Source organism: Rhamphochromis sp. 'chilingali', assembly GCF_963969265.1.
Source record: "Rhamphochromis sp. 'chilingali' genome assembly, chromosome: 17".
Lineage (NCBI taxonomy): Eukaryota > Metazoa > Chordata > Actinopteri > Cichliformes > Cichlidae > Rhamphochromis > Rhamphochromis sp. 'chilingali'.
In genome coordinates, this window is record NC_137944.1 from 28,939,558 (window position 1) to 28,961,217 (window position 21,660).

The following is a 21,660-nucleotide window of genomic DNA, read 5'->3' on the forward strand; positions in this document are numbered from 1 at the left end:
AGCAACGGCAGTACGCTGTCAGACTGGCAACATAAACGGAGAGAAGAAGAGGAGAGGTGATTGTTAAAAAGCTACATAAGTTCAGGCTGAGCATCGTTAGCACGTTTGTTCGAAAACAAAAACAGCAGGTATTAAAAAAGGAGAATGTTTATTTTTTTAAAATTTTAGCCTTTAAAAACTGAAGCTAGAAAGCGGTTCTAAATTTACAAATGGATTCGGGAAAAGTTGTGCACAGAAGAAAGCCGGGGATCCCTGTAATTGGTTTGAAAGCATCCCAGAAGAGCCACCGCCATCAGGAGGTGAGCAGTTTGGAAATGTCTCCACCGGGAAAGTAAATGACATTGTTAGAGTGTGATAACGCCTGATTTACAGGTATTTAAAGCATCAACAGCTGAACACAATAGTGTTGCTGTTAAATTGTTTCTAACTTTTCTGAGCATTTCAGAAATTGCAAATTATATCCCAGCCTAAACTATAACCTAAATTCCTCTCCAGGTTAATGCTAAAAGTCTCGATCTCAGTAAGGTGATTTGTCTTCTTGAAGATCCTTTGACAGTAAGTTAAAAACCTGAATGCCAGTCCTCTTTTTTCTGCTATTGTATTACACATATAGTGCATTTAATCCCCCTATTTTTACTAAAGACTAACTTGAAGGAAAGGCACCTTTTTGTTCTGAAGAAACTACTGAAGAAAAGCCAAATTGGCTTTGTATCCTTTCGGTTTTTTTCTCATATTGTAGACTGTCTTTCTAAGAAATCCCTCTCATGCGTCACACAGCGCAGCAGATTGTCAAATTTTCCTCATTATGGTCCCCTGCTGCAGTGATGGAAATAGATCTGCTCTCATACCATGTAAACACAAAACCAAACATTGGTCCCAAGGCTCTAATTTATCACAGCATCACTCTTTCTGTCAGCATTTTCTGTGTTCAGAAATAGGCTCAGTTATCACAATGACCCATCACCTCCCCTCCCTTATCGGGATTTAGCTCTGCATGAGTGAACAATCTGCCAAAAACTTCTTTAACTGTCTGAAGCTTTTAAAAGAACTGACAGCCATCGCAAAAATACTCAACATCTGCGCAGAGAAGGTGACAGATCACCCCGAATATGTGTCCATTCTGTGTGAAGCTCTTACAATTTGTAGGTAAGAAACCCTTTCAAGCAAACAGCTCATATTTTATCTCACAAGATGATCTGATCATCAGAGTGCTGCTGTCTTTCGTCTCAGGCTTCCCTTTCTGAAGGAGAAGACATCTGACGAGCTGCACTACGCTCAGGATGTCACAGAGTTTCTCTCTCATATGGGTAATAAAGGGCTCGCAGATTGGCCAGTCACTGCTGCTTTAAATACATATATATACAGGTGCAAATTATGTTGTTGGGTTTTTTTTAAAACAAAAAGACAGAAAGTAACATTATTTGATCGTAGAGTGTTAAAAATTCAAAACAGGAACAAAATTGTGAAACATTTCATAATTGCAGCTTCTAATTTTGAAACATTTTTATTATTTTAGTTGGTTTTTAATGGTCTTGTTTGCAATACATGATCACATTTTTACAAACCTAATGATCGAAAGATTTCTGCTATGGCATGTTAACCTTACATGCTGCATGACATTCAAAACAAGCTAGCTCCCTCTAAAGATGTGAATTTTTAAAAACAACTCAGAAATATAGATTATTAAATTTTAAGAAATGTTTAATCATTTGAAGTTTTTGTTCTTCAGATGAGAATGACGACATGGAGCGCTTCTGAGTTGTGTTTCTCTTGGCAGGGTGTCTGATGAGAGTGTCTGATGCCGAAGTGAGGCAGCTCATATTTGAATGCGTGAAATCATTCTACAGCTCTGTGGCTCCCAAACAGATGCTCGATGGTACGGATGGTACCACACGAAAGCCTCGGACTTTCCCTTCTAACAACCGATTTTCTAGACTTTCACTAAGTGAGGCTCTGTCATGGCGTCTGTGGTGGCATGCTTGTGCTTTTCTTTGTCCTTTGTGTTTCTTCTCTTTTCTTTTCATTTGTTTTCTTCATGTTTTCTTTATTAGAATTGGTTAGATTTCATATAGATATGTACATGAGCTTACAGCCGTACCCAGTGTCCTATGAGGCTGTTCAGGATTAAGAGATAAAGTTTTTGAACACATTATAGCACAAGTTGAATAGATCATAAAATCTGTCAAATATGAGGCTGAAATAAGGATTGGTAAGTTATTTTTCTGATAATTTAAAAGAGTGTTTTGGGTAGACTTTCAAGAGGCATATCGCCAGTGTGAAGTAGGTGGCTGGTCAGTACAAGGGCTCATTTTTACTTATATATTTTGTTGTTAGTTTAGTCTTTATTAAAGTAATTGACCATCATTTGTTCCAGAAACTCATGTTTAGTGCGACTCTAATTTTTATTTTCATCTGAATCTAATTTGTGGGGGTTTTTTTCTGACCATGGCATGACTTTTTTAATGTTGATTCCTCTTTAGTTATTAGTGTAATTGTCTTGTTCCTTAAAGTGGACAATTTAATTTCTTAATTTCTGTTTTATGCACACTTTTAGAATTTTTAATGATTTTTTTTTTTTAATATTTTTTATTACTTTTGCAACAACATACAAAGGTAGTTTCCAATAATATGCTGTTGTAATAGAAACCCTTTTCCCCCACCCTCACCTCCCACTCTGCTCTCTTCCGAACAAAGAAAAAAGAACAAGCTCACATGAAATATATATACAATTGTACAATATGTGGCATTTATACATAATTCAAGGGGAAAAAAAGAAGAAAATATAATCAATAAGAATATTTAATGATTATTTTTAACATTTCAAAGTTTTGGGTAATGAGGAGATTGTATGAAAAATTAATCCATGTTTGACAAAAGCCTTTTTTTCATCTCCTGGCTCTGTAAAGGCTGATAACTCTAATATGTTCATCTAAGTTGCACAACTCTGCATATAAGCATAGAAGCACCACCTGCTTCTGTTTGTGAGGGTCAGCCAATCAGGATGAGGTTGGGGTAAGAGGAAAAGGGCTAAAATTACTTGTTTTAAACAGAAGCTGATGTGAGGGATTGCGCTATGGCTGAAATCACCTTAATAAATCCACTTTAAATGGCTTATAATGATCTCTTAGCTTGTTTCTTCCCTGATGTTGAACCTGGCATTTAAACATTTATAGTTGTATTTAATAATGTTTCTGCTCTGTTTCCTCAGGCCTCCAGCCGACCTCTCCAGGCTACAGGCTGCAGCTGCTGGAGCGCAGTGAGCTGGCTCAGACACTTCTCCTCTCCATGGCCACTCTCGAAAACCAGCCCACCATCAAACTGCAACTCCTTCACATCCTTCAGATCCTCTCCAGCTGCTCTGGTCAGTCATTTATTTCAATGCAGAGCCAGTGAGGGAGGGAAGGGGAGGAGCAGATGACCTCCTTCATTGGAGAACGTAGCCAGCTCTCAAGAACATAAATCAGACTTTCGGACAATGATGATTTTAAGTGTCCTTAAAATAACTGGGTTATTTACTGGGTTACACACGTCTATGTTTCACTTTACAACCACAGATATGAACTGTTCGTCAATACTCCACGCACGAGGAGCAGAGACGGTATGTCTCCACATGAACGACCACGATCCGTCCGGCCAGGTCCTGTTCCGTTCTTCCGAAATCCTCTGGAACCTGCTGGAGAGGGGCAACAAGGAGGTGGTCACCGCTCAGCTCGGCACCCTGGAGTGTGTCCTGTACGCGTGTCCTCCTCATTTAAGATGCTTTTAAATGTGCACGATGTGCCTGATGGATGTAGAATCTTTTAAATGAGGCAGCATAAGGGAAAATTCCTTGGAGTTTACTTCACAAAAATTTCAAGATTTTAAGTACAATGTTTTTCTAATCTATTAAATGCCTCGAACAATCAACACACCTTTAAAAGACTAGGGAAGAAATACAGAACTACAATGAAATAAACATAACAAATACATCATTCTTTTGTTGTGTGTAATGATTTTACATAATTGAAATGCCTGCAGCTCTGATTTTAGCCAAACCATCATTTTTAATGGAAAAGTTTAATTATTTGTAATTCATCTGATTTCTGTTGGTTGTGTGTTCCTTATGTGGCAGGCCTTTGTGCTGTCATTTATCCTTTGATAGCTGACTTTTGGCTTTATTTGTTCCTCAGCTCTCTGAAAGAAGCATTTTTTCACCTGCTGAACACCGGCTCTGGACATTCAGACCTCCAACTCAGAAACGATCTGCTCGTGATCACAACTCTCATTGCAGAAAGTCCAGGCTCACAGCTTATTGTGAGTACAGGACAGTTTAATGAATAGTAATTTGTTACTTTTTTTCACCCACCGGGTGTTTTTATGAATTTCTTTAATAATTTGAGGTGTTTCTAATTTTCAGGAGAGTTCATTTGCCAAACAGCTTGTGGTTTTCAGCACATTTCCAGAGCGTGAGGGCACTCGATCCTTTAAATGTTACACTTTTTTACAAATGACTTCATTATTCATGAATACAGTAGCATCTTTTATGAAAATAAAACTGCTTATTTTATTTATGTTTTAGTGAAAAGTCACAACCCTTTGATCCGCAACCTGAAGCTCAGCTATAGTAACGAAGACTTGAAAATGAAGAAGTTGCTGTTGAATCTGCTGGTTGTTATGTCGAGGGACTTGGCTGCCCTGCAGGTCAGTCACACGCTCACCCAGTTATTGTTTAAGTTTGGATAACCTGTGTGATGACTCAGTTTTCTTCTCTCAGCTTTATAAAGAAGAACGTGTTGTTCTGGCTCTGCTGGCGCTCATGAAGCCGCCTGTCGCCTCCTCGTCTGAGTGTCAGTCGGGGTCACGACACTGGTCCGCTGCGCAAAAGGAGGAGCTCCAGCTGCAGGCGCTGGCCACCCTCGCCACCATCGGGCCGCTCATGTTGGAGGAGTACATTTCCTGTGAGGGGAGTACCTGTCTGCTACTCCTGCTGGACTGGTGTGTTGGGCCAGGTTAGGAAACACAAGAAAAACAAGACCAAGCAGAATCTGTACTGTATCTGAAAGGTTAAAGGTCAAGGGAATTGCAGTGTCCTATCAGAGTGTATTTGAGCCAAACACAAAGTCACTTATACACTTACTTTTTGTCATGACCATGATTTGCTACGCAACAGACATTTAAACAGCTTTTATCTCTTACACTTTATCATACTCTTCTTTTGTCTCTTAAAGGTTATTTTTTAATGCAACTGATAGTTTAACTAGTTTCACAGCTTACAAAATACCTCATAATCACACCCCCAAATCTAACCAAAAATAGCTCTTAAATAATACACATTTCAACTCCTCTCACATGCTTTTGACTTTTAATGAAGTATGTAATCCATGTAATACACACCTCATTAAATAAAGTCCAATGAAACATTTTCATTTGAATTTTTAATCAGGTTTTCTTTATCTGTATTTAGGAAATGGGTAAAACACTTGTTATATTTTAGATAATATCTATGCAGAAATATTCAAAGGAGCTTGCAAAGAAAATATATGCAGAAATATACAAAATCTTAAAGGGTTCGCAAACTTTTTCACAAACTGAACAATCAGTCAGTAACTATATTCTCTCCTTTATTTCAGATTCTTACTTTGGCCAGGGTCACAGCTTCCACGCCACCGGAGGCAGAGGCGGTAAGAAGGCACAGACGCGGCACTGTATCAGAGTGCTGAGATCGGTGACTTCTCTGGGTGAAGAGTCTGTAAACCAGGACCTCTGTGATCAGGGAATCATCAACCAGCTTCTGGGTGACTGGACTGGACACATGACACATGCTCAATATCAACCTTTACTGTTGATGAATTCAGTAGAGTCAAAGCTGTCGTGTTTCCTCAGGGATTCTCATGCAGATAGACGCGGGTCCTGATGAAGATGATGTCGTCGCTCTGGAGATAAAGTCGGATATTCAGGTGATCCTTTCAACGCTGTGTGAGACCGACATGCACAGAAAGGTAAAGCTCATATTGCTAACTTAATAAAAGCGCTTAGAACTGGCTAGTTGGATATCTGGTGAGTCTGTGTTTGTTTGCTGCCTGTTCTGTTTCATAGGAACTGTTTGGCTCAGAGGGAGTTGAGATGGCGGTTCATTTTCTGAAAAAAGGCTCCGACAAGTTTTACAGCGGCCTCGGACACAACAAGCTCGTGCTCTCCACAGTGGACTGTGTGTGGTCAGTGAACTGCAGCACACTTTAATAGATTAACTGCTGTATTTATTCATACTTGTACAGTCATTTACATTTGCCAGATCCAGGCTAGAGTAATATGAGAAACCAGAAGTGTAACTCTGTTAGCCAGATGTATGATGATGTCTTTGTTAGGCATAATTTAATTGTATAATATAGTTTCTGTATTGGAGCAGATGAAAAACTCACTTCGATTTAATGGCATAACTGCCTTAGCGGACAAATGGGACTTGCTCAGTTTACATAATATGAATGCAGTTCAGCTCAGAGGCATTTAACCTCTTATATCTGGGGCCTTTTGCTGATAAGTATTTTATTTTCAATTTTATTTTCGTTTTTCTGAAGGTTTATGCAGTAAACTAGTCATAATGAACATTAATCAGTACGACTTACAGTGAGCTTGGGAGTAGAGCAGGGCGATATGGCCAAAAATATTTATCACGATATATATTTGAAAATTTGCGATAACGATATAACCAACGATATAATTGATGCGAGACAAAATACAACTCCACAACATTACTAGCGCAAAAAAACAATCTTCCATTTATTTTCACTTAAACAAGAAGCTGGTTTTTATGTACATTAAAGCTTTATAAAAATGTAACAGTGCAAATGCAAATTCCTTGCTGAAAGTTTAACCAAAAGGCATTTCCAGTAGAAATGGGCTGACACATCCTGAGCATAACCATGTATAATATCCACTGAAGTTAAAAAGAGGTGCTTTGCAACATTAAACTGCAGTGTGCAGTACGTATTTTTCGGACCATAAGGTGCACAGGATTATAAGGCACATTAAGCGAAACAAAGCAGTCAGATAAATCAAACTTTATTAAACTCATTCTTCTTGCTTCCTCCACTTCTGTACCATTGATTCATTAATGGTGAATTCTCTGGCAGCTGCTCTATTCCCATGTTGTTGCAGTATATTAATGACTAACCTCGTATTGTGGATGGATTATCTCAGTTGTTCTCCTGACTGAAGTTTGGTCCGTTTACAGCATCCTGCCATGCGATTGCATTTGTCTCTAACTATCAGGAACTTTAACGTTAACTTTTATAAGTGGAAAAGTGTTAGTGTTCGTCCTCCAGCTTCACTGTTTATGTTATGCTAACATAGCTGTGTCGCTAGCGATCACGTAGCACATCATTATATACCAGCTAGCCCAACTTCAGTAACCCTACAAACGTCACTGCTGTTTAGTTTCCTGTCTTCATTTATGTTGGAAGTGATAGCAGAGCTGTACGTTTGATTTTTTTCAGAAATCTCTCAGTCAGAACATGCAATATCATGCTTAGGTAACTAGCGAAACTAGCGAGCTAACTTCCGCTAGCTTCCTGCTAACTTCTAACTCCGTTAAATGTAATAACTTTTGTTTTCATGGATGCCTGGAAGTTAAACTTTATAGTTACACCTGGTAAAGCAGCAATGCTGATCGTTTTATTAAAGATGAAAGAATTTATACAGTTTTTAACTCTAAGTGATGCTGCAGTGTTGTTTGACCTGAAGCATACGGAGTTTAGGACCCAGATTACTCCCAGATTTAAGAGCATCTTAGTCCGACAAATATGACAATAACAACGGCCGCTTGCATGTTCTGCAAAAAAATGTGCTTTGTTGTGTATCTGACGGACAAACACCAAACCAGTTCCACATCACGGAAGTTGCACCATTTTTACAAACCAATTCTGGTTCATCTGTTTCACTCAACAATCGGCCATGTGCGTATGAAAACAAAGGCACTGCGCATGCGCGTTTTACTCCCATTCTATCGCGATATTTCATTTTCCTATCGTTGCCTAACATTATACCGGTATTACCGTGAACGGTATAATATGGCCCAGCCCTACTTGGGAGTGGCTGCAATCACGGCACTGTAAGAAGGTGACAGATGTACTATGGTTGTTCGCCTTCCTTGACTCCTCACTCTAACCAGTGTTGCTCCCTGCCCAGGATGTGCACTTCCTCATAAATGAAAGATTGGCCACTGGCCTGCAGGTTCAATAGACTGCAGAGTCCCACCCCAAGGAAGCATGTCTTCTGTGTGTTTAGCGAGAGGTTGTTTGGTTTCCCTGATGCATGATAAACAGCAGTCCTCCTGGCACTTAATGACGTACACTATATTATTCTGTTTACTCCGAGAGACCTGGGGTCCTTGGAGTGGACCATTTTTTGGCGAAAGTGACAGAGATGCTGTGTTTTTCAAAAAGCCTGTCTCAGCTGTTCACATAAGGCAGGGGTATCCAACTCCAGGCCTTAAGGGCCGGTGTCCTGCAGGTTTTAGATCTCACTCTGGGTTAACACACCTGAATCAAATGATTATTTCATTACCAGGCCTCTGGAGAACTTCAAGACATGTTGAGGAGGTAATTTTGTCATTTAAATCAGCTGTGTTGGATCAAACACATCTAAAACCTGCAGGACACCGGCCCTCGAGGCCTGGAGTTGGACACCCCTGACATGAGGGATCACCAACAGTTTTTATGCAGGCAGTGATTAACCTTCTGGATCCTGGAGGATCCTGGAGGGGGGGGACTGTGCTCTGAGGAGATGGTGCTGTAGCGTTCTAATAATACCCAATTTGTGCTCCAGAGACTGGTGAGAGTTATACCTTAAATACTGGGCTGTAAGCATTGGTTTATGGTACACATGAACTTTCAAAAGTCTCTCTATTACTCACAGTAATTTGTCGTTTTACTGTCCTATTTCATATCCTCCCTGGTGAACTCGATGTGTTTGTCCACAGAACGTGAGTGAATTGTGGTCCATATGAACAGAATCAACTTTCTGGGAAACATTATTTACTACTTTCTACAATATTACCTACATTTAATCATAGTTTTATCCATAGGCTATGGTGTAGTAACAGATATGACCATCAGCATGAAGAGGGTCAGTGAATTTTAACCTAATCTGGAGAAATATTTGATGTCTACCCCATTAGAAATAAAAGTACAGAATCTCGAGATCTGTTATAATGACCTCGAGTTCAGGTCATCATAACACTTGTTATACGGGTCTGATCTTGATTTTTCAGTTCTGTTATGGACCTGCGAGCAGCTCAACAAGCACATTTTTTGTTGCAATTACAAGCCAACTATCAGGGGTCTATTTTTTGTCTCCTACAGCTGAGAAAGTTTCTGTCTGTGCGCCTTTTCTCCCATCAGGTCGTGTGTCGTAGGCTGCTACACCACAGAAGATTACTTTCTGGTTAAAGACGGGGTGTTTCTTCTCCTCAACTTACTCAGTGTGAGTAAAAGTTTCCTGAATTTACTGTCGAGGCTATAAAAGTTTCCTTTTTTCTTCCTGTATTTTGTGATTAAAAATAGGATCTCAGCTGCTCTGTGTTAAAGCTAGTTCATACAAGGCAGCGTTCACAGGTAATATAAACGTCCTTTTCTCCTGCAGACAAGCCCCAGGTGTGTGCACGGTGTCGTCCTCGCCACCCTGTTAGAGTTATGTGACAACCCGAACACGGTGCCGTACATTCTGACGTGGAGGGACGGCAACGGACAGACGGCTCCGAGACTCCTGCTGCAGCTGTGGAGAGAGGAAGAGGAGGAGCTAGGAGTTCCTCGAAATCAACACGGAAGCATCGCAGGTCGGTCTGCGATGCTTCCATGTTGATTCAGATCATCGCACTGAGAACAGATTTCACCTTTTTCTTTCAATTAGATATCAAATCGAAATAAAGAACTTTATGTTTTTTAGATTTCTGCTGCACTAACAGGTAAATGTTTCTACTAAACTGCTGATGCAATTTTTTTTTTTTTTAAAGTATCCTGTTAGTCTGTAATGTTGTTTTGGGGTCTTTTACGGGCGCCTCTGCTTTGTCCTCCACTGTCTGTGTTGGACTTCGACACACACAGCATTATTTCTTTTCCCAACCTGGATTTTATAAACATCTGATTTTTATCTGACATTTTTATGTAACGATAACGTTCTGTACCACTGAGCCAACCAGATGCAGGGAATGGTTAAATATAACTGGAAACAATGTAAATGAAAATACTTTTTTGTATGTTTTTGCATAGCTGATGGATTTTGTTTTTTCATCTCTCCGTCTCAGACAGAAGGTTTTTAAAGTTTTACATTTTGCCAGCAGGTAAAAATCAGATTTTAGGTCCTTTTGGCTCTGTAATCTCATATAGTTCTCTTTGTTATTTCTTTTATCTTGAAGATCCTCAGAGGCCCATCCACAGTCTTTTCCAGCTGGATGAAGCTCAGCTTTCATTTCCTGCTAATGTGCCGAGTGCTGCAGTATTGGAGATGTCAGAGAACCTGCGATCGAAGATTTACTCCGTCTTCTGCAAAATTGGTAACCAAACAAATTATTCAGTTTCATACTAAATGTAAAGTATTTATTAAGAAGATTTTGTAATTAGATTATTTGATTAGCCCAATTTCTTTGTGGCTCCTCCTATAGACCAGTTATACATATTTATTTATTTAGTATTTATTTTTATTAATAAAAAAATACCATTAAAACAAAATCCAGAAGGTTGTAAAACAAAAGGCTATTTTTACATGTTTCTTTTTGTAGTCTTTCAAATCATATTCAGTCTCAATTTGGCTTTTTTAAATGAAATTTATCACTTATTGATTGAAGATATTTTGAAGTTTTGAAATATCAGAGTAATAAAATGATATCATGATGTTCTGTTCAAAACATTCAGTTGTTGGGCACAGCTAATATTGTTATATTAAAAAGCAAACGGGAGTATTTGTGACTTTTTCCTTTTTCAGGGTTTCAGGATCTTCCTGGATTGTTGGGAAAAGATTATGTGACTCTGACCATCATCAGGAGATATCTAGACTTTAAGGTAAAAGTGAAGAGGAAATACTGTTGATGCTTCATATAATAGTTGCTCAGACTTACAATCTGTTCAAAGTTTGTTCAAACCTGAAATTAATATGAAGCTTTAGCTGTGAGTAGAGTAGAGATATTCAAAGTGAAAGTACAAAAGTCCTCGTTCAACAAAATACAGAGAGCGAGAACTCTGAGGGACCAACTTATTTTGTCTTACTGTGGCTGAACCAGCAGCTTAAGTTTTGGATACTCAGGCAGTGAAAGTCTGTCAGGAAAACAATCTATAAATAACCGTTAGTCACAGGGAGTAAAGACTTAAAGGAGTCTGGAGCTCTCTTAAAGGTTTCAGATGCAGAGGACATAAACCGAGATAAACATCAACATGTCTGTCTCTTGTGGTGCTGCAGGTCGGTGAGGTGTGGGATGAGATCAGCCGGGAACTGAGTCTGGAAGGCGGTAGGCCGATCAGCCCCGACCAGGAGGCTCTGAGCACCATCTGCAAGATCGCAGAGGACACGGCGAAGAGGATCGTGGAGGAACAAAACAGCATCCTGGAGCACTATCAGAAGGAGGACATCAGAGAAGAGAAACTCACATACACAGAGGTACGGAGTAAAGGAGTGGAAATAGCTTACATGAAAGTCAGCTTAAAATGTTTTTCTTTAACAAAAAACCCCAAAAAGACAAATTATATTACACAGATTGTTTTTTTTTTTCTTCCTGAGCTACTATACAAATAATCAGATTTATTTTCACATGCATAATCAAACAAATTCACTCTTTTTTTTTCTTTCTTTTTTTGTATGTCTAGTAAAACGTTTTCATTGTATGTTTGACTAGAAGCAGAGATCCTCTGGGACAATTTGTTTTAGTTGGAGGAGATCAGGCTTTTGCTGTGACTGCTCCGAAACTGCCTTTACATATCAGGACCTCTCCAACACTGGATACATTTAAAACTCGTTTAAAGTCCCATTTTTACTCTTTGGCTTTTAATAATGCTTATTAAAAGCCAAAGAGTAAAAATGTCATTATTTTGTCATTATTTTATTATTAATGATAAAATTCTTATTTTATTCTTATTTTTTTCTTATCTTTTATTTTACGTTCCTTTTAAATTTTATCTGATTATTTTATTGTTATTTTCTGGTCAACAGTTGTTGTTTTTAAAAGTGCTATATAAATAAAATTGATTTGATAGTAAAATGAATTCTGACTTTTTTCTGTCTTTATCGCAGATGAAGTCTCGCTGGAAGCAAAAGGAGTTCATGGCGAAGTCATGGGAGGATTATGTTTCCAGAACTTCAAACTATGAAGCCCTGAAGGTTTAAAGATTTTTAACTATAAATTCTATCCTAATAATAATAATAATAACAATAATAATATCTAGATTCTCAGTATAAGTAGTAAGTGTATATTTTTGTTATGCGCTTTGTATACAGGAAGTAAAAGCACAGAGGGAGAAGTACGCCGAATCATCCAGACCTAAACCAAAGCACGAGGACGCTGCTATCCGCCCTGCTGAGGTCTTTACACTTAACCTTTCGTGACTTTTACAGGTCACCCACTTAATTGATTAAAATACTTAAATCTCATATCTTATTTTCACAAAATGGAGCAAAGAAAAAAGTCTGTTTCAGGTATAGCTCATTTTCTGGTTCTGAGAATGAGCATTTTTAATGCATGTAATGAATTTCAGCTTAATTTGGAGTTTGTGGCTTAGAAAGCATCTCTGAAATTAGTTTTAATAGTAGATAAATCCTGACATTCAGGGGCCCAATAACATAAATGAAGAAGATGAATGAAAATATATAAGATGAGATTAGACGTACTTTATGTTACGGTTTGGAGGAGGACTCAAGCGCAGGACTCCAGTTCTGATGCTCACAAGAAGGATTTATTTACAATTCACCAGGTGTATATACAAGAAGGTGCGGGGGGTGCTATATACAGCTGAGTGAGGGAAGAAGGGGTCTCCAGGGAAGTCCAGGGGGAAAGCACGCGTTCTTCAAATCATCCACACACACGATCACAGGCTTACACTCCGACACTGCCACACGGGAATCACACGGGGGAAAATCCAGGAAGCTCTGTAGACAGGGAGACAGGGTTAAGTACGACGCACAAAGGAAAATACTCTTAACTAGACTTGCTGTAGCTTGACTTCACTAATTAATAACTTCAGTAGATCTTAACTCTGCACTAATAATGCACAAAGCACAAAATGATCATGAAGTCAGCTTAAATACGCAGGGGGTAAGAACAAATGGTGGTGAGGAATTGGTGTACCGGTAGTTATTATGCAAACTTTTAATATTTTAAGGTGATAACCAAATATAAATCTGAAGTTTTGGTGAAATGTGATGCCCTTCAGAATATGCTCTGTAAAGAGTTGTTAGATACAAAAGAGTTTCTTTATCTTTAATTCAGTTCTTTTCCTGTTATTTGTGAACAATGATCAAAATTTTAAAAATTGAGGAGCAACTCGCTGTAGTCTTGACGTTCTGTTTCGGTGTGTTTCAGCATTTCATCGGACACGTCGTTGGAGTGGAGAGCACGGACGCTCAGGGTCCGGCAGGAGTGAAGGTGACGCTGGTAAGAACGCCGGTCAGAGCCCCAAGTCAGGACAAAGGAGAACCAACAACACCAAACCCAGACTACTTCAGCACAGCGTCTTCTGCAGACTGACGTTACCGAAGTCACTCTTAATACAAGGCATTCACATTGTCATGTCACAGCATTTATTGTGCTGTATGCTCATAAAATTAAACTGCATTAATGTAAAGACTGCATTAAGGTGTTTTACAGGAATTGTCAAGATACATGAGTAGAGCAGAGGGGTCAGAAAGTTCATTACAACTTAAAGTGAACTTTACTAGTTTAAAGCAGTCCAAAATAACTGAGTCCAATCGGCAAGAAGATACATACGGGGTTTTTTTTAAACGGGGGGAAAAAAGGGCAGTGAAGGAGTGACTCAGTGCAAACAACCCACACTAAAAAAATAATATTATAATACTCAAAAATGCAGACTTTAAGTAAGTTAATTATGCAAGGTTTTTTTTGTAATTTTGTTACAAAGTGAAATGTTAAACATTAAACTTAATGGTTAAATGAAATTTACTTAATTGGTGTGCATTCAGTTTATACCAAGCATGTTTACCTTATTGATTAATAATTTGAATAATTTGCATTTTACTCACAGTTATTGCTTCATATTTATGAGGACAAGTACTATTGTTTTGAGTGCAAGGTGTAATTCTAGACAGAGTGATGATTAGGGATTAGACACAGGTGGAGACTCAAAACTCCAGAGCAAAACAGAAGGAAAATGAAGAGAAAACAACCTAAAGGTATGGAAGTTTGTATCCACCATCTAAAAAACACAATTTGGGGTTGCTAACTTAAAAAGAAAATAGCTTAAAATTGTACCTTTGCTCTGCCTGGCAAAATGTTTTTTTCTTTTTCTGTTGCAGAAACAAGCTTGCATAAAAAAGACACGTACTAAACACAGAGACAAGAAAACTCACACTAAACATGAACCCAACAGCATTAACACAGAGACGAGAACAGATTGGGACAATCTAAACTCAAAATAGGAACCGAAGCAAAATACAGACCAAGATCTAAAAACTAAGGCTAGAACAAGAAAACCAACTTGTCAGGAAGAGAAAACAAGAAAGATAAAAGAAAAATAATTCAAGAAAGCTGCTTATAGTGTTTACATTTCTGGTTCCTGTGGCTCTCGAGGGATGCAGCAGATGCAGACGTGAGGTCACTCCATGTGTACAATCAACACCTTGTAGTCTAGCCCACCACCCCAGCCCTTTATACACACACAGTCTCTGTCCTTTCAGACAATGTTACACTGGCTTACTTTAATTTCCTGAAGACTTATCTGAGCCATAACCAGACTATTATATTTTTATTTATTTACATATTTTTCAAGTCCTCTCAGTGTGACTGTGAGAAGCAGTAACTTGGCTTTCCTTTGGAGCTAACATGACTTATTTCGGTGCACAGAGCATTCATGTACAATCTGTTTTAAATTCAAATTGTACTTTTTTTCCAAATAATTATGGTTTTTGCATCAAAACTAATAAAGTAATTAGATTTATTAACAATAATCTTTAAATCGTTAAAAATAAAATTCTAATGTTTTGGTATGTTTTCATCCTGCATTTATGTAACCACTCCTGCACCACGAACAAAGAGAGCCTGAACAATCAATGTGGCCTCATAGACTCCGCTGCATTATGTAACATCACTTTACCTTTAAACATAATAAGCCCACAGTGTAATTACATCCACTCGAGGTTAACGCTCTCATTAAATGCTGCAGTTTTTTTGGCTGTAAAAATTAAACTTTTTACTGCTGGGTTGTTAAAAAGTATTTTCTCTTTTATGGGTTACATAAGTGACTGCAGTGCATTAACACACATGTTCCTTCAAGCGTGCAACATGCTGCACAGAGCGACCTCTTCTTCTTCTCCTCCTCTCTCCGCTCTCACCCGTTTCACTGGCTGGATGGCCAAATCACCCCTGACAGGCCGGAGCTTTTCATGCGGCGCTGCGAGTGTTTGTGTGGCACACTGTACAAAAGAGCAGGGACACACAGGACCCTCTTCAGCACGTCAGGCTGCCCCCTGTTTGCTCAGACTGCCGAGGGGCTTCACGGGGCCGGAGGTCCGTCTGCCGTCGATGAAGGCACGTCTGGATCCCAACTGGATGCTCATCAACTCCACGAGGACCTCCTAACTTCAAACTGTGAGGCTGATATGTTTTACCTGAAGGCTGATGACGCTGTGGAGACACAACAATAAATGGCTTATAACACATTATAATGAAGCTGTTAAAGTGATAAAGTAAAAGTTTATATAATTACAGCTTTTACTGTCATCAGTTAGCTTCTGCTTAAGGCAAATACGTCCAAAAACATTTTAAAATGTGTTATAAACTGTTTATTAAAGGGTCACACAGTGTAAGCCTTAGAAATACTAAACAAGAAGACTTAAAATAAGGTATTGATATTAATAAAAAATTAATATCCTCAAACATTTCCTTGCTTTAGTGGCTTTGAAACTGAGATGTGACAAAACTTATGTCAGGCTGTGATATCAGTTTGAATTACCTCAATATGACTAAACTAGTTGGGTTAAAGACAGTTTTATGTTGTCTGCAACGTATTAGGTTTGTTACAATGAATAGCTCAAAATAAAATTTAAGTGTTCATTTCTCCACAGAGATTTACTTCTCTTGAGTATGGTTTAAATATGTATCTATTAAAAACATCCTCAAATAAACCAGGCAGTTCAAAGTGAGGCAGAAATCTGTTTTTAAAGTCACTGATTTCCATCAAGAAGATTAAGTTCTCCTTGAGATAAATTGGAGGGTGTCACAGCAGGATAAATGAGATGTGGAAGAAAAATGTGTCTTTTCCCTTTATTTTTCTGTGAAATGCATCTAATTATATCTTTTTGGGCTTTTCCCGTCAAACAGTGAAGGCGTCCAAAGCAACCATAATATATTCAGCCAGTTTGCCAGACACTGAGTGAGCCTAGTCCTAAATTAAAAGAAAATTTCACGGAAGATCACCTCTGAAAATTGTTTTAAATCTAAGTCCATGTCTGGGAAACTGAGCCATACTGTCTGCATAAATCTCATCTAACAATGCTCACTTAATGAAAACAGTAAGAGGGATGGGAGTTTTCCTCTCCTGCAGGAAGCTCCTCTCCCGTCGGAGAAACTGAGGCAGCAGGAATGATGATCAGACTGGGAAGACTGACACCGGGATACTTCCGCCTCCTCCAGGTTTGTGACTCTTAATTCCTGATTACATCCATGTTTCATCATTAAGTGGTTCTTCATCAGTAAACGTGTGTGCACAGAAAAGTCTTCTAGCTGTTGTTATCATAAAGCAAATCTGAGTCTGAATGAATAATTTATGGTTTCTATACATTTTTAATAGCGATACTTTAGACTATGACAAACAGCAGCAGTGGACAGGATGTTCAGAAAGCTCCATCTCTGGAGGGTTTATGTTATATAAGCTGTTCAGACTCCAGCAACAGAAAAATAACTGATGCTGTCGTCCTGCTCAGTTCTCAAAAGTACCAAAAATGGTGGTGAGGTAGGTGAGTAGATTTAATGTTTACCTTCATAAAAAATGAGTGACTTCTTCTTTAGCCTTTACTTTATATCAATTTGATCTTTAATCGCTCACAGATCAAAGACACATCAGTGGTTTTAGGAAAAGTTTTCCCTCCATTGGCCCATCGGGCGATTAAATCACACTTTTTGTGTCTAATTTAATTCCTTCATATACTGTTAATTTAAGCTATATTAAAGTAGTTGAAAAAAACTGCAGTGAAGCAGGTTGTGTCTGGTGGTAAGGAGGTAGGTCTGTCACGCCTAAAGGGTGGAGTTATGCGGACTCCTGGGCGTGTCCAACAGATGCACAGATGACAGGTTATGATGTTTGCTACTGTAGTGAAGTTGGAAAGGGTTTAAAACTTGTTACTTTAACAATGATTAGATTTTATTAATCCACTCTGAAAATAAAAAAATGGAAAACTAACTGAAGACATGCAGAAGAGACAGTGAGGCAAAGGACTGCGGGGTGAGACGGCGCTGTGTATACACAGAAATGCAATCGGGGATGTGAACACAGCAGTGAAAAACAAGAAGTAGGTGCAGACAATCAGCACAATCACAGGGGAGGACGTAAAATGTATTACGAGTCACGGAAGATGACTTATAAAGTAGAACAGGAAGTAAGCAATCATAACCAAATAGTGAAACACAAACGTAAACTTAATATGAGGAAAAAATCTGAGCAAACTAATAAACTCTGATATATACAGTAACTCGAAGAAAGACCTCAAGACTGAAAAGACTAAAGAAATACAGAATGACAATGTAAAGAAACAAACTAAGATCCAGTTAGAGGGTATTTATTAATAATAAACGAGAAATAGTGCTGGTCCACGGGGAGATGGAGTCGGTTATGGAGGGTGCGTGAGGACTGATTCGAGATCACGATTTGGTCATTTGTGTTGGTTATTTTTACATTAGTGAAATGTTACCAGGAAAATAAAGGGATCAGGATTCATTTGTGTTCTTTATGCCCACACATTTTTATTACCGTTATTAGTGCTGTTTTGTCAAAGCAAGCATTTGTGCCCTGACACACGTTGATGAGATGAATCTGTCACTTCCAACTCATCATCATCAGTGGTAAAAGGGTTAATTTTACCCCAAACCATGACCTTTCCTAAACCCAACCAAAGAAGTTATATATGATGTAAGCATCACATTTATCGTCCCGGTTATCAGTCTCATTTAAGGTGTGGAAATTAAAGCACCTTCTGGGGCCTTTCCTTTGTTTTATTGAATTTAACTTTATTGGACAACCTGAACATTTAAAGCTGTCATCAGCCAGATGAATTATTACCCAAGTGGAGCATTCACTGAAAGCTTTAGTGTCTCACTATAGCAGTCCCTAGGTGACTGAAAGGAAAACACTCAGTGAGGAGTAAGAATATTTTAACAGCCTTTCTTCACCTGTGTGTCCACCTCGTCCACAGAGGCAGATGTCGGGTGAGGTCCAGATTCAGCCGCAGAGCAGCCTCATCGATCCTATCGCCATGACGATGGCCGCGGTGGGGATGGGAGTGTCTCTGTACAGCGCCAGGCGGATGTCAGAGAGAGTCCAGCTGAAGCGGCCAAACGCCTGAGAGATCTCACCTGTTCACCGGTTCAGTTTCTGCGGTTCATGCGACATGTGTTTGTGAACGTCAGAGAAAGTCAGCGGAGGAGGAGTGTGTTTATGTGTGTGGGTGTGTCTGTGTGGTGCTAGAAGGAAAATCTAAGTGTCCCCGAAGGAAAATGTGAGTCGTCATCAGCATGTCGCATGTGTGAAGCTGTAGTTTGATAACCCTACGTGTTGTGTGCAGGATGTCTTTAAAAGGAGTGCGTATTAAATCAGAGATTTGTACTTTAATTCAGTTAATCATCAATTAACAAACAGCATTAGAGTTTAGTTTTAATTTAAAAATGTGTATAATACAGATGTAATTCAATTAAATTTTATTTATATAGAACCAAATCACAACAAGTCGCCTCAAGGTGCTTTTTATTGTCAGCTAAAAATCCTACAATAATACAAGGAAAACAGAGAAAAGCCCAACAATGATTAGACCCCCTATGTGCAAGTGCTTTGGTGACAGTGGGAAGGAAAAACTCCTTTTTAACAGGAAGAAACATCCAGCAAAACTAATGTAAGTTGAAAATCTTACAAAGTTATTTTATTCATTAATATTAGTCACAAACACACCCTTCCAGGCATTTCTGATAGTTTTTATATAAATTATTAAGCAGCATCACATCTGAGTATTTCTTCACTAATCACACTAAGCATCTTCGAAGCATCTTCGAACGACTTACTGAAGAAAATGTCTGTAAATGTAAGATGCTAACTCAGAGATATCTACACTTCTTTGTGCGTCTAATAAAAATGTTCACATTTTCTGAGCTCTGTGTGCAGACTAATGTTTTCAAACAGCAGACTGCAGTCCATTCAGGTGCTTCTCGGCTCAAGGACAACAAGCCTTTAAAGCTTAACAGGATCGCACCATTCTGTCCTGTAAAAGCAGACAGGACAGACACATCAGTCAGAATGTTTTCAAAGCGCTCTCTGGTTCTCAGGCTTCATCCATGTGGAAACGGTCTGAGGGGAAACGGATGCTGTCAGGCGACTGCACAGTCTGTATGGGGTGATTAATGTGACTGAAGCTCCAGCAGAGGAAGTGATTTTACTGCAAGGCGTGAATCGTGACATGAGTTTATTTTCAAATCGACTGATTCTTCGGTCTCACATGAGTTTGTCAAATGGTCCGGGATGTTGGGATGAACAGACTCCCTTTTCCGGTTCTCGCTTTGGGTGACGCTTTGAATCGGTTCTTTCCAATCAGGCCTGGGAGTGACTCAGAGCTGTAAAGGATGATACCCAGTAATAAATAGGGGAATTACAATATCACTGCTGATCTAGATGACCGAGCCCTCCTGTGGGTCACTGCATGGGACTTGTTTCTGTATCATATCAGCACATCTGCCTCCAGATGGACACCGAATAACACCCTGTCCTTTTCTGTGTCTCATTCCTGAACATAAAGACATACAAAACCATAAAATTGATGCTTCTAATATAGATCGAGATTATATTGAAAGAGCTTCTAGGAAATTTAGTTAGTGCCTGTTAACTGCATGGTGATCATGTTCATCTTAGAATTGACATTTCAACATCTCTGGTGTTCATAATTTTATTGTTTGACTTTCATTTGTGAGCACAGAGTGTAAATAAAAGTTGGATCTTTAGCCACCGAGGCTGTTTGTTTGTGAGGACAGAGTTGTGAACTGAGGAAGATAAAACACAACTCTTGTGGTGTGAATCACAGAGCAGCTGTGCCCTGTTGTTTCCTTCTGATTGACTCTAATGGGACGACAATTTACAGAATGAACCACATGCTGTACTCAATAAGATAACTGAAGAGCAAACTGAGACCATGATCTCTTTATATTAACTGTGGTCATAAATCTTATGTTTGTTTGTGAGCAGGGCAAACGTCTGAGTCTGCAGACCCGCAGAATCTAAAATAATTAGGATGATATGTGTAGCCTTCACTCAGATTAAAAGATTCCTGTTTATTTACCTGTTCCCTCACTGACTTTACCTCGCTCTTGTCCTCCTTTACTCATCGTTGATTCTCTCATCTTCTTATTTTGAGTTAGTTTAACTTTATTTAGTTTAACTTTATTGATCCTAAAATAAGTGGGAAATGTAATCACTTATATTAATAGTCATAATTAATAATCCAGGTCCTGAAAGGTGTACGTAAGATGTGCATACTAACAATTTCCCTGTGCTACATCTCTCTGAAACTACTCGCCTTGCAGTGCCAGTGCAAGTCTCTGGGTGTTGCCACAGCTTAATTGCCAATTGTTTACACCTGTTGTGGTGTGGAAAAAGGCATGCCTGAGGTCAGCCACCCCACCTGGATTGTTGGGAATGCATGATGATATTTTGCCTCACCTGTGTAAGAACTGCCTAAAACTGATACGTGAGTATGAGCAAATGTCACTGGAGATGGCAGACTACAGGAACTACCCGAGTTTCAGCTTCAGATGCAGACAAACAAACGCAATCGATGTGTTTAAATCTAAAGCAGAACGGATTCAATGATTCAATGCAGATTCTGATGAGGAAGGTTTTCAACAGGTGATTGAATTCACTGAGAAGGCTCATCCAGCACATCATGAAGTCATAGCCTCCAGGGAGAAGTTTGATGTACTTCAACATACTATAAACCAGGACCTCGGCTGCAGGCAGAGCAATGTATGCCAGACTCGCACTGAGGATGTGGATGAGTGGATGAAGAGTTTGTCTAATAACCAACTAAAACAGAGAAGAATAATTCTTGTGAAAGGTAGGTGTACAGTTTTATTAAACCCGACTGATGAGAAAATTATTCTGAAATAAGCCCTGAAAATAAGGTCCAGGTGGTGGCTGCAGGAAAAGGGTGGCACGATCTGAAGCAGATGGAGCAGGACGCTGCTACTGACTGGACCTCATGCAACAGATTATACCC

General features: G+C 39.0%; 1 protein-coding gene across 1 annotated transcript; it reads left to right on the forward strand.

Moving 5' to 3' along the window:
• The first annotated feature begins 20 nt into the window (after positions 1 to 20).
• cfap69 (cilia and flagella associated protein 69) lies at positions 21 to 16,768 on the forward strand. Its single transcript, XM_080862770.1, has 23 exons — positions 21 to 299; positions 496 to 555; positions 643 to 708; positions 1,037 to 1,146; positions 1,231 to 1,307; positions 1,778 to 1,876; positions 3,209 to 3,361; positions 3,555 to 3,732; positions 4,170 to 4,293; positions 4,397 to 4,445; positions 4,559 to 4,680; positions 4,754 to 4,988; positions 5,610 to 5,774; positions 5,863 to 5,978; positions 6,076 to 6,194; positions 9,378 to 9,459; positions 9,619 to 9,811; positions 10,391 to 10,528; positions 10,957 to 11,033; positions 11,428 to 11,625; positions 12,256 to 12,342; positions 12,460 to 12,543; positions 13,541 to 16,768. Exons 1-23 carry the CDS (start codon positions 210 to 212, stop codon positions 13,703 to 13,705), a joined length of 2,787 nt encoding a protein of 928 aa, XP_080718896.1. The 5' UTR covers positions 21 to 209; the 3' UTR covers positions 13,706 to 16,768.
• The last annotated feature ends 4,892 nt before the right edge of the window (positions 16,769 to 21,660 follow it).